This window comes from Lutra lutra, chromosome 14, assembly GCF_902655055.1.
Source record: "Lutra lutra chromosome 14, mLutLut1.2, whole genome shotgun sequence".
Lineage (NCBI taxonomy): Eukaryota > Metazoa > Chordata > Mammalia > Carnivora > Mustelidae > Lutra > Lutra lutra.
Genome location: NC_062291.1, coordinates 58459785 through 58473090, shown reverse-complemented (window position 1 = coordinate 58473090; position 13306 = coordinate 58459785). Strand labels below are relative to the sequence as shown.

Below are 13306 nucleotides of genomic sequence, written 5' to 3'. Positions count from 1 at the left end.
ACCATACCTGGTACCCACAGGGTGGCAGACTCCTGAGCCTCCCCTACTGGGCCTTTCCCCCGGCCGCCTGGTAGCAACTGGCAGTCCTACTGTCCTCTGAGACCTTCAAGTCTCCTTCAATACCCAGATGCCAAAGTCAGGATGGGACTGGAAGTCCCCAGACATGCGTCTCAGAGGGGCTGTGACCCCTGGAGCACTCTGCCCTGCCCATAAACCCCCTTCTGTTTCTCCCAGGCCTCTGTCCTCTCAGAATCTGCTCCAGGGGGCTCAGCAGAGCCCCTCTCTCTAGCAACTAACAGCCTCTCTTCTTCCTGGTCAGCTGCCCGCCGACTCAGTGCAGGACACCAGGGCGGAGGGCAGCTACAAGGAGCCAGAAGGCAGATTACACACCGACATGAGCCGGGTGCCAGTGCTGGGTGGTTACTGCCGGTGCCATCGACCCACACCGCCCGCTGTTTATCTGTCTTCCTGACACACCTAATTACCCAGGTTGCAGCTGCCAAAGCATTTGCTCTTCCTAAATCATGGGCTCCAGTCTCCCCTCGCCCGGGCCTCCAGGCCTCTGCCTGCAGAGGGCCTGCCATTGATTTTGCCGTTCCCATTTATGATCTACAAGGCTCTGTCTGCATCACTGTTGCACATTTTACCTTAATTAGTTTATTCTTCTGGGCATCCCTAGTCAGCTCAGAAGCCAGGAGGTGGAACAGGGGAAGAGGCTAACAACACGGGACGCCCTGACCCCTCCGGCCACAAAGCCCAGGGCCTGGCCCGAGAGCAGCACCCTACTACAGCAGCTGGCTAAGACCAGGGCTCGTTCTGCAGGGTGCTAATAGGTGAGTTGCACAAAGGGGTTCCGTGGCGAGCTGTGCTCGGGACAGGCTGGATTAAATAAGATTCAGTAGGTAATTTATTGCAGGACTTGTCAAAGTTTTAATAGACTGATGTCCATTGAGATTCTCCAAGCAGGAGGATGGAAGTTGTGGTCGTTCCCAAACTCAGATGATCACAGAATCTTCCAGGCAGCTCACAGAGACCAGGGCTCCGTAAAGCACACTCTGGGAAATGTTTATCTTGGGGGAGCAGGGGGAGTTGGAGGTGATGAGGCAAACAAAGGAGGACAGAGGCACCCTGGGGCCATATGCTCCTCTGGTCTCACTGAGGCAGGAAATCCACAGCATGAGGAATTGCTCCCACTGAACATGGAGGTGAGTGTCGAGCTCCGCAGAGCCCCAGCTGCTGGCAGCTGCTTTCTCACACTGGCCCACGCGGGGCTAGAAGTTAACCCCAGTATTGCAGGGGAGACTAGCCTAGCTGGAGGGACCATCTAAAGGGGCCCTGGTCTGACAGAGGAGGGCAAGGGTTGCTTGCTGTTGGTGGAGGCTAGAGACCCAGAAGCCTGCAGGGCCATCATCAGAGGTCCCCCAAGCATTGGGAAGTGATGACAAGGTTGCCACTGCCTCGGGAACAGCCTCGAGCACGGCAGTCCAGGCCCACAGCCCCTTCTCTGCAGTCCTCAAATCCAAAACACTCTGAAAGCCTCAGGTGCTTTTTTTTTTTTAAGTTTGTGGGAAAATGAATTGCTGGCAAAACCTGTCCTGAGCTGATGCGAGCTATTTATAGGCTTTATTTATCCCACTTAGTGTGAATATTCATCTATTTTACTGCAGAAATATTAATGTGTTTAATTACAAGGTGCTGCCCCATCCCTCCCAGGGGTGTTATGTAATAAACGGTGTGTGCACTGTGTTACCTTTCTAAAATGTGAAAGAACAAAATCTAAATTTCTAAGTACATCTGGCCCCCAGGGATGGCGCTGCGGTCCACGGACTGGGGTGGCATGGGCCGACCTGGGCAGCTCCGACCCGGGGCTGGGGGCTGCCGTGCATTTTATCCTGTAATTCTCACAGCCACCTCTGAGGGAGGAGGCTCGGCTGGTACCCCGAGGCCCAGATGAGGAAACCGAGGCTGGAGAGGATAAAGGGCCAGCAAGGCCCCGAGCTAAGGGGAGTCGGCCCCTGTGCTTCCGTCCAGACCCAGTTCCTCGGTTGCCCCAGTGGGCTTCCCTAGCCAGCCAAGCAGTTCTGTGCCCACCCCAGCTGCACTCCCCAGCCCAAGCCTCCATGCACAAATACCGGCAGGCCTCCCGGATTGGCTTCCAGCTCTGCTCACGAAAGGCCTTCCCTCCCCTGGACGAGCCTCTGCACCTCTGGGAGGGTAGGAGGGCTCTGCTCCGGGGCCAGCTCCCTAGGGTCTGGGGAGCATCTCGGAAGCCACTGCCAGACCCCACAGACCACACAGCAAACCCGTTGGTCCCTGTGGTCTTAGGAGGTTTCCACAGGAGGCCACTTAGAGAGCAAAACCTTTTGTCCTCTCCTGGACAGAACTCCCTGAGGGATCCTTCATAAGTGCCCTCTCCTAACATGGTCCCACTCCCTCAGTCCTATTCAGCCACTCATTTCACACACAGACTCTCACCAGGCAGTGTGGAGCCGAGGTCCCTAAAGGATCTTGGAGAGGGCCCCATCCGTAACCTGGGAATGACCACTTCTGGCTAATACCCCCCCACCTCGAGGGGGCGCTGTGCTCGCCTTCCGTGTACATCAACTCCTGTATTCTTCGCAGCAAACTGGATGTAGCTATTACTCTCATCCCATCTGCAAATGGGAAAACTGAAGCTCAGAGATGCTAAGCAACTTGCCCAAAGTCAACAACTAGCCCCTAGAATAGTGGAATCTGGGTAGAACAGAGACGAGGATGGGGGATTGTTTACTCTAAACCCCAAGGTCTTAACTACTGCGCCATATAGCTCCCTTCAGCCTAAGTCATGGCCTCCGCCTTGGGCCAGCCAGAGAGTCAAGTGCAGGGGTCTGTCCCCAGGGCCACTCGTCCCCCAGCTCACGTTCCCAGCTTCCTACAGCTGCCCCTTTGCTGTCTCTCCTGTGTTTCCTATGCTAGCCCTTGAGCGTGGAACATGACCCCTCCCAAAATACGAACGCTCTGGGGCTCATATGAGCAAGAAACCAACTAGGGGTCATGGCAGAGTGGAGTGCTCTAAGTGGTCTTACAAGGGATTGAGCCTCTGGCTACCAGAAGTTCTTTGCCCTTCCCCAAAATAAACCTTGGCCATGAACGAGCTCCGGGAGGCCACAGAGCTCCCACAGTTACATGTGGTATGCCACGCGGTGCCATGCGTGTGACTCCCTGAGCTGGCAGTCCTCGGCCTCCATCCAGCTCTGAAAGGGGTGGAGACCCTGGCCCCCGAGGGCCTCCCAGGGCTGCTCACCCCTTTCACCCCACCTGGGCACTGACCCTGACCCTGCTGCCATCGGGTTCCCCTGGGGGTGGGCAACAAGTCCGTCAGAGCTCCACTTCCAGACCTTTCTGGATCTGGGCTTAGAGCCCCAGCTACCAACCAGCATTGTTTCTTCTCAGACCCAAATGAGGTCCTGTGATCTAGCAGAGAATGCAGGAGGAGGTCCCAGAGAAAGAGACATCCTGGGTGGGATTTGGGTACTGGAATATCAGCAAGCTCAGATCTCCCGTACAGTCAGTGCAGGAGTAGGGGGCCAGGTGTGAACCCCACTATTGAGGGTCATCTCAGACCCAGGGTAGATCTGTGGCTACCGAGGCCTGGGTTGGCCATTTTCATAAGCCAGTCTCTTCTCTCAACCAAAAACACCCCAGCACCCCCCAGACAGAGAGAGCCTCACCCGCCTGCTGTGGGGAGCGCTCACCTTGCCTCGATGACCTGTCTACCCGTGGCCCCAACCACCTGCGGCAGGTGTCCCGAAACCTACCTGCACACTGGGCCACCATCCACCAGCCTCCCTTCCTCTTCTCTCCAGGGGTGGCCACGTACACGGACAAGTTGTTCAAGTTCCGCAACAACCGCTGGGAAGACATCCTCAGTGACGAGGTCAACGTGGCCCGCGGTGTGGCCAGCCTCTTTGCCGGGCGCTCCGTGGCCTGCGTGGACAGGACGGTGAGCTTAGGGGTGCATGGGGGTCTGGGGAGAAGAGGGGGCCACACGGCAACGTGAGAGCCCACAGGGGACATGGAAGGGAGCTCACAGGCAGACATGGCCCGACAGAGCGGGGCTGTCCAGGGCAGAGCCCAAAGCTGCACCCCCCACAGTGCCTTACATGTAGCAGGTGCTAAATACTGACAAGATTTGCAGGGTGAGTTGCTATCTGCTTTCACATCCTTTCTCCCTTGAGGCTCTCCCAGCAACCAGCGAGGAAACTGGTCAGGGGCTGTCCTCACTGCATCCGTTGGGCAGAGGAGGGCACTAAGGCCCAGCTTGGGCACTGACTGGCCTGAGGCCCCCAACGAGATTGGCAGTGTGACTAGGACATGAATCAGACTCTTCCAGCTCTAAACCTTGTGATCATTCATTCAGTCGTTCAGCCAATATTTATTAAGCCTTTACTATGTGCCAGGCATTGAGCCATACGGCTCTTGCTGAAAATATTTGTGGAACGATGAAGGAATGACAAAGAGGTTGGTTAGTGGGTGAGTAGAGGGTGGCCTGAATGTCCCAGTCCTCTGGTTAATCAGTAGCTCGGTCACTGCTTTCGTGCCTGCTAGTTCCCCCCCATGGCAGGTGCCAAGCCAAAGCAGGTAGGGAGGAAAGGCGGAAGGGGAGGGGCAGGAGCAGACAGCCACCTGCCCCAGGGGGTGGCCCCGGCCCAGGCTTGCGTCCCAGCAGCCCCAACCAGAGCCCGAGGCTTGCCGTGGAGGCCATTTATCCCTCCTGTCACCTGCTCCCCTGCTGCCCCCTCCTTGGCTTTAGAGACAGGCACCAGTAAATCAGGGGCCCAGCTGCTGTCTAGCTTCCATTCCGGGGGCAGGGGCAAGGGGCCAGGGGCCTGGCTCGTTTCAGGATGGAGATGGCACCGAAGGGATTGGGGATTCAGCGTGAATCTTCACAGCAGGGGCCTCCAGGCCTTGGGAGAAGGCAGGTGCCAGGTATAAATATTTATTTCTTAACAAGCCGGTGCTGGGAAAAGAAGCCAAGCTGGGCTGTGAAGCCACATTTAGCCCTGACCTGAATCTTTGCCACCTGGACTCCTGCCTGGTGGGAGGGAAGGAGGAGGCCGTGGCTCTGTGAGCCACCCCAAAAGAGTGAGAAGGGTCTGGAGGGTGCCAGGCCTGGCCGCTACGGGGAGCCTCTTACCAGCCTCCTGCTTCCTGCCTCGCTCCTGCGGAACCAAGACTTCCCACACTTGGCCAAGGTGAGAATCATCTCCGAGCTGGGGACAGGGCCTGAAGGTTAATCACAAAGAGATGCACTCTTTGTCCTAACAAGGTCATCTGCACGCCCACACTTCTAACCACAGGACAAAGGCACCATGTGAAATACAAAAAAAAAAAAAAAAAAAAAAAGCTTTGGCACGCAGGCACTCAGGGAACTAGAAAAAGCCCCTACAGGGTCTGCCACCAGGAGAGGGACTCCTTTCTGGGTCCAGCCACCACTGCCACCCTGGCAATCCCTGGGTCCTGAGAACTGGAGAGGGGTGGGGGGAATGGAGCCAGGTCATGGCCACTCTGGGATGCTGCGCAGTGTAGGAAACACAGAAGCAATCTTAACAATAATGACAGCTAACCGTAATGAGCAAGCAGCACACCAAGCCCTGAGCTCGGGGCTTTATTCACGTTGTTTACTGATTCTTCACAATAGGCTTACGAGGTACCTGTTGTCATTATCCCCATTTTACAGATCTGGAAACTAAGGCTTCCAGCAATTAAGAAACTTGACCTTGGTCTCGTAGTTAAATGGCAGGCAAAGACAGAAATTGAGAACGAATCAGACGCCTTTCTGTCCCACGGCGACCCTGCCCCTGGGTGAACCAGTGTCAGTCACCAATTTCTAACCACAGGTGCTGTTACAGTGTTCACCTAACCCTTCCTCAGTCCCACAGCACCCCCACCCCCCAGCACCAATGCCTTTTAGTTGACCTGTTCCCAGCGTGTGGTCTCCGGACCAGCAGCACCAGCAACATTGTCGGAAATGCAGATTCTCCGGGCCGGATCCGCACTCCCTCCTCCAGACCTACTGCGTCTGAACCCACAGGGCGGAGGAGGTGGGCAGAAGTCTGGGTTTGAGCAAGCCCTGCGGGTGACTCTGGCACAGGCCGTAGTGGGACAGCCGTCCCTCAAGTAAAGGTCTCAACCCTACCACATGCCCTTCCTGTCCTCTCTCCAGCCACCCCCATCCCCTCTAGGCCCCAAACCTGACACCCTCGCCTGCCCTTTGTCTGCAGCCGCCTCATCACTCACCCACCTTTCTGGATCCAGCTCAAAGCCGATCTCTTACAAGAAGCGTTCTTCGATCAATAATGATTATGCCTCATGTTTATATAGCATTTTTATCTTTTGGAGACCTTTCACATGTGTTGTCTCATTTCATCTTCTCAACAACCCTGCCAGGAAGCAGGGGGAATATGATTCCCCTTTAACACACGAGGAGACGCAGCCGAAGAGGGTGAGGAAACTGCCCAAGGACAAAGCCATGGAGGGGCAGAGCCTGGACCGGGACCAGGCTAATATCCCTAGACCGTGGCTCTCCGGGTGTGGTTCCTGACTCAACAGCATTGACTTCACCTGGGAACTTGTTCAAGATGCAAACTCTCGGGCCCCACCCTGGAGCTCCCAAATCAGAAACTTGGGGGATGAGACCCAGCATCTACGGTTGAACAAGAGCTCCACGTGATTCTGATGTAGACTGAAGGGGGAGCCCACTGCCCTGGGGAGCCTCTCCCCGGGCTCACCTCTGCAGCCCCCTCACTGTCCCAGGGTGACTGTATTCAAGGCCACATGGCAAATTTCTGCAGTCCCCTGCCATCGTAACGCATCTATGTTTGTCAACTTTCATCATCCCCATACAGTGAAGAAAGGCACTAGGTATAATGGAATTCTATAAACATCCTAATTTCCAACCAAGTGCCTTTCAGTTCATTTGGGCTTAATTGCCCATTTGTGGCGGGGATTGCCAACAGCTGGTAGGGTCAGGCGTGGGCCCAGGGATGGCACACTTTCCCCTTCGGCCCCATTCATTCAGTCTTCATCTGATCATTCCACACACATGCGCCATACTCCTGCCACCGGCAGGTGCCTCTCAGAGTTCTCCCCTAGTCACGAAGCTGTGCCATGAAGCCCTGCATCTCTAACTTCGGTTTTGCACGGGGATCACATGGGGGTGGTGGGAAAATGCAGATTCTTCGTCATCAGGTCTGGCAGAGGGGACAGGCCACCGAGAGTCTGCAGTTCTAACCTGCTCCCCCATGACACCTGTGCTGCTGAGTGACAAGGCTGGGAGCGCACAGTGTCCGGGCAGCAGGATGGAGCCTCAGATAACCGAAGCAGAGGGGGCATCGGCATCTTTAGGGAATATCTTTGCCTCCTCCTTCTCCAGCTCCAGCCCCCGACACGCCCTTTCTTGCATTTTCTATTCCGGCAACACCGAACGAACCACTTGTGGTTTCCCTACATACATCATTCTCTAGAGTATCATCTGTGCCTGGAAGGTTCTTTCCTGCACACTTCACCTGGTTGAGACACCTCTTAGAAAACCTTTTCTGAACTCTGCCGGCTCAGTGCTCCTTCCTCTGGGACCCCCTCTTCTGTACACCAGCAAATGCTGTACATAGTCTCTCTCTCTCTCTTTAAAAAAAAAATTCCAGTCTAGTTCACATTTTTTTTAAATTTTATTTTCGGGATAGTTAACTTACGTGTTCTCTGAATCCTCTATGTTCTTGTATTACGGTTGCCGTGTCCGCATCCCCTCAGGAGACCATGAGCCCCTTTGTTGGCCTCAGCCACCCCATCAGTCAGACTCAAGTAGCTCTTCGTCAGCTCCCCCAAAGAAAACATTCCCACGGAAGGGATAAAGCCAGTGATCGGTTAGGTGGGATGGGGGTTCGGCTTACGAGAAGTTCTGTTGGGGAAGAAATCGAAGTCAGCCACGCGGGCCCAGGGCAGAGAAGAGAGTGGCCTGGAACTCAGCTGTTTCTCTCGCGTTGTTTCATGTTTCTAGCTTGTGTTTAAACAAGGCGACAAGCACCTGGAGAGCGAAGATGTTGTTTTGGGGACATTTAGAGCAGAATGAGTTGCAGGTAGTTGGAGCTCAAGAAATATCTGCTATCTGATGGGTTGGAGGGAAATGATGAGAAGGATGAGGGGAAAGCTGGAAAACTGTTCGGAGGCAGAAAACAGGCGGCTCTCTGGGGAGAAAGGAGGCATCCATTGAAAAAACGACACGGTTCTAATAACAGGCAGACAAGAAGCGTTTGTCAGTGGGGTTTCAGACCAGAGCAGACAAGGATGGTAGTAAGGAGGAGCTGGTGCCCAGGGCTTCTCCTGGATGCAAAGGCAAAAAATGTTTGAGACAGTGTTACAAAGGCAGAAGCAATACGCTATTTCTTTCTGGTAATGTGGGCAAACAGAGGAACTGGAAGGGGGCCCCCCTGCATATCCAAGCCTCTTAGGCCATCAAAATAGCAGAATGAGGGAATCCAGGGTGGGAGGTGGGGAGGGAGATGACTCTGGAATTTGCTTGTCATCTTGGCTGGGGTGAGCTTGAATGGGAGAGAGAGAGAGACTGAGAATAATGGGAATTGGTAGATCAATCAATCAGCAAATATTTATTGAGCAGCTACCCTGGCTGGCAGCTGGAGAGAGCTCAGCTGGAGAGAGGCACATTAGAAAATTGTCTATAAAAAGGTGGTTGTGGGGGGGAGGGAGGGATGTGTTCTTCTGGAACAGGATAGAAGGAGAAGCAGGGCTGCTTTGTTGTAAGAATCGGCGGAGGGGGGCGGCGGTGTTGTGCAGTCTGCAGCCTCAGGGAAAAGTGATTCTGGAGTTGGGCCCCACATGGCCCGCAAGGCCCTTCACACCAGACCCCAGGGAGAGGAAGCTGAGCCAAGAAAGACCCATGGTCCTACGTGAGGAGAGGGAGAGCCCCTTTCTTGGAAAGAGACCACGACAAGCCCATATGGGCCTGCTCACCTACCCTCCTTCCCTTCTTCCCCAGGGCTCTGGACGCTACTCTATCTACATCGCCAATTATGCCTACGGTAACGTGGGCCCTGACGCCCTCATTGAAATGGACCCCGAGGCCAGTGACCTTTCCCAGGGCATTCTGGCGCTCAGAGATGTGGCTGCTGAGGCCGGGGTCAGCAAATACACAGGTAGGCAGAGTGACACCGGGTGGCGGGGTGGCGGGCCCGGGTGCTATGAGTTGGAAGGGCGGGGGGCCTGGGGCTGGGGGTTGGGCCCGGCAAGGCTGAGTCTAGTTCATCAGCGACCATGGGAGAAGAGAGGTTTGTGTCCCTGGGAGGGAGGATGAAGGCTTTTTTCCCAACCCACCCCCAACAGGCGGCTCCTCCAACACTGCCTCTCTAAGGGCTGGTGAGCTATCTGGCAGGTGTGGGCTTTGGGGGACCCCGTGAGGGCCGTGAGACATAGGATGAGAACACTGTAACATCCTATCCCCAGAACCTCTTGCCCCATCCCCCGCTGTAACCCAAATGATGGGCGAACACGTTCTGGAGGAGAAAACTGACAAATCACAAAGGCCGAGGTTTAAAGCATTCTTTATTGCCAAACAGCAGATGAAATTATTTACTTATACATAAGCAGCCAGGAATTGAGTGCTAAATCCCTAAGCTTCAGCTTCAGCTGGGTCCCGTCTCGGATAACTGAGCTCAAAGAATTGTGTTCTTGTTCCAAAACCTCTCCGGCCCCTTTACTTGAAGGCATGCCCCCCTCCCCACATACACACACCTCTCTGGATGGGGGACCTATTGTCAGAGTCTCTGACAGGGAGATCTTTCTAGGGAAGGCTGTTTTTCTAATTCGAGCACGGCTGCTGACTAAACTCTGATAAACTGCCAATAGACTGCTGATTGCAGAGCAATCCGGTTCCTGCTCCGGGTGCCAGAAACCAGGAAGCCAGAGCTGTGCACAGCCACGTCTCACGTGAACTTCGGCTTCCCTTGTCCTGGTCCTGTCATTTGGATGTAGAGATCCCCTTGCCGGTTGACCTTCCTGATCTCTCCGTCCCAGCTTGCCCTACAGACTTCCAAAGGGCCAGCCCACCCCAATCCAAATCCTGGGCCCAGAAGGATGCTTGGTTGATGGGGGGTAGGGGTGGGGTCATTTGGGCCATCCCCCTGCCTCCATACACCTGGGTGGGTAGCCAACTCTCAAAGCCCTACCTAGAAAGGGTTGTCACAGCCTTTCCTGAGTTTATAATGCCTTTCTCTAGCCAACTTTCCACTTCGCTGAGACGGGGAGATTGATGTTGACCTGTCTGACGAAGTTTGTGGGAACAAACGGCTAGACAGTAAAAGAGTTTGCCCAGCTCCAGTCCCATGCCAGCGCGCGCGAGCTCCGCACGTGAACGTGCAGACTTCCTGGCTGAGTGTCAGTAATAAACCATGCTTTCCTGGGAAAAGGAATAAACATGCAGGAGCTTCAGCCTAGATTTGTACCGTCAATTTTTCTGAATAGTTCCCAGTTCTGTGCATTGGGCTGGCTTGGCAATTAAGTGCCTTGGTCTGCAGGAGAAGGAGAGTGGGCTGGGGAGACGAAGTACTTGAAAATGATGAGCTGGAGGGAGGCGAGGTCTGGGAGAGAGGCTTCTACATGGAATAAAAGAATTCAGGAGGTTGCGGCTGGGATGGAGCATGAAGGGGGCATTGTTCATGCTGGCTGGATTGACGGAGGGGCTGGCAGGAACAGAGGAGGGGGCAGGAGGCGACCAAGAGGAGACAGCTGAGGAGGACGGATGGGGATGGGAGCAGCAGCCAACTGAGCCAGGCTGTACTGAAAGGACCGGGCAGCTCGAGGAAGGGACAGCAGTTTCTGTGGAACACACAGGCAGGCGGGGGCAGCTGGCGTGCCCAGAGGACACGTTAGAGCGGCTCTGCAGACTTCCAAAAGCCATTTGGCTGAGAAGAACCTATTTGGCCCACCAAGTTACTATTGTGTCTGCCCGCCTTCCCCAGCCCACCCTTTCCTTGCCTGCCAAGCCCCTCAACTCTACCCCGCAGACCCCGTTGTCACTTCGTTAATGACACATGGACATCTGGCTGGAAAACTAACCCAAAGCACCCCCCTGAGCCCCAGGGACGGACCCCAAATGTAAGGGCCGCCACTGGAGCCTGGCCTGATTGCTGAGTCTCTGGCACACGGCCAGTGCTCAGCTCCAGGCTCGGGCCCTGGGGCCTGGAGAAGGGGAGGGACACAGGCAGTGACAAGCAGGCCCTGGAGGAAGCCAGCCATAGCCAGATGTGCAGTCCAGGAGCCACAGGTCCCCAGAGCCCAGCCACACAACACCTAGCTGCTGGACAGACCTCAGAGAGCCTCTTGTTTTACAAAAGAGCAAACGGAGGTCCAGAGAGGAGAAGGGACTTGCCCAAGGTCACACAGAGGGTTTGCAGAGAAACTAGCGTCCCGAGCCCCAACCCCCAAAGCTTAACCAGCCATAATCCACTGACCTTTCTGGTGACCTCCATCTGGAGCCTCCCAGCCCCAGCCCACAATACAGGAGGAAGGTCTTGCACCCACCGGGACGCAGCCCCAGGGATTGGCACACAAGGGCATGATTTTGACCCCCAGTTTTTGTGGCTCGAGCAACTACTTGGCCTAGGCTGTGCCTGGCAGTAGGGGGAGGCCCCGGGCAAGCGGTGGGCAGGCTGGCCAGTGGTGCTGCCTGCCCTGCGCTGTCTGCTCTCCCGCGGGGGAAGGGAGGCCATCTCTCCAGACTTGAGCGAGTTGGCCAGCAGCTGCTGCTCTGCTAGGTCACAGTGCCATCTAGTGGCCAGCATGCCCGCTCTCGGGGGACAGGAGGGCCACTGGCAGACCGAGGGTGCTGAGTTGAGCTGGTGCTGACTTGAGTGGAGGAAAGCCCACTCCCCCATGGTTCCTAGTTCAAGAGGAATCCCAATCCCCAACTTTCCCAGATGCCTGCGGCCCCTCGGAGTCTGAAGGGTGCAAGGAATCCTGAGAATTAGTTGTCCATGTGGCAGAGGGCCCAGCATGGAACCCAAGGAGAGGGAAGGTAATGACCAGGACTCTGCACTGGCCTCTGCAGACCTGAGTGACCTTGGGCACCTCCCCCAGCCCCTTTGAGCACCTTGAACTCACTGTCTGAACTACCGTCTCGCAGAGCTGCTGAGGACAGGATCTGGTGCCATGGTCTGGTGGCACAGGTGGCACCAGAATCTGGTGCCACGGGTCCTGCCTCAACCGCCCGTCCTGTCCAGGCAGCGACTGGCCATTTATTAACCTCGTGGGCCTCAGTTTTCTCACCTGCAGTGGGGGCATGAGAATGAAAGGAGGCATAGGACAGGCCTGACACAGGCCTGGCTCAGGGGCGGGACCTTCGGAGTATAGCAGACAGCAATACCCTCCTCATCCTAGGTGCCCAGGAGGACAGACGCCAGGGCTCTCTGCTGGGCACTTCCTGGGTGCTGGATGCAGAGAGCGTCATGCCAGGCACAAGGTGCAGCCCAGAGCAAACCCGCCCACCGCTTCCCTGGAGGTGGTCTCCGTGGGGTCCCCCACCCACCTTCCAGCCCTGGGTACAGTCATGGGGTTCTTCATGCCCCTCCACTGGAATCCATTGGTCTCCCTCTTCACCCTGCCTCCCCAGCACCCCGGCCTCCACCCCTTCCCCAGGAGCTCTGCATTTTGGCCTCACCTCTATAGGAAGCATCTGTCTGGGCTGCAAGGTGGCAGTTAAGGAATCCCTATAAGAAATTTGGAAAGAAAATGAAGGTGGCTTTAGGATATGGGGTGGGGATTTTTGCTGTTGGCTGGGAGCAGTGTAGAACAAAGCGGAGGGCAGATCTGATTTATAGGAAGTCATTACTGGAGGAGAAGGAAATGCCTAAAGCCCAGCTGAGGCCTCTGGCGGCTCCCCGTCAGCGCACTCCAGAGAGCTGACCACGGGTAACAGAGGGGGCCGCGGAGCCTCCCAGGCTGGCAGGCGGGCACTGCCTCGCAGCGGGAGCCCAGCGGATGTGACAGGCACAGGCTCCTCAATGGGCCTGGGACCCTCGGGGAGTGCAGCCCCCGGCCTGCCAGGGGGACCCAGTGCCCCAGGACATTGCGGTATCCATGCATTGGATGATTGACAAGAAGGAACATCACTTTTCTTTGAAAACAAACACAAATACTCTTATAATAGAAATGCAATCATGGTGTACTGTTTCTTCTGCTAAAATAAGAGATTTTAAAGAAAGGTCAAGCCTGTGGCTGGTCACTCTGGGCCTTACCAGGAGTCCAGCTCCCTCTTCTG

The 13306-nt window shown here is 55.7% G+C and overlaps 1 protein-coding gene across 4 annotated transcripts in view; it reads left to right on the top strand.

Annotated features, from left to right (window-relative positions):
* The window catches only part of CRTAC1 (cartilage acidic protein 1), a 150034-nt gene that overhangs the window by 92516 nt on the left and 44212 nt on the right, over positions 1-13306 (top strand). For all 4 annotated transcript variants that reach the window (XM_047701427.1, XM_047701431.1, XM_047701430.1 and 1 more), the window contains exons 4-5: positions 3846-3982; positions 9032-9188. In XM_047701427.1, the coding sequence (XP_047557383.1) occupies positions 3846-3982; positions 9032-9188 (294 nt within the window). The remainder of the gene's footprint in view (positions 1-3845; positions 3983-9031; positions 9189-13306) is intronic.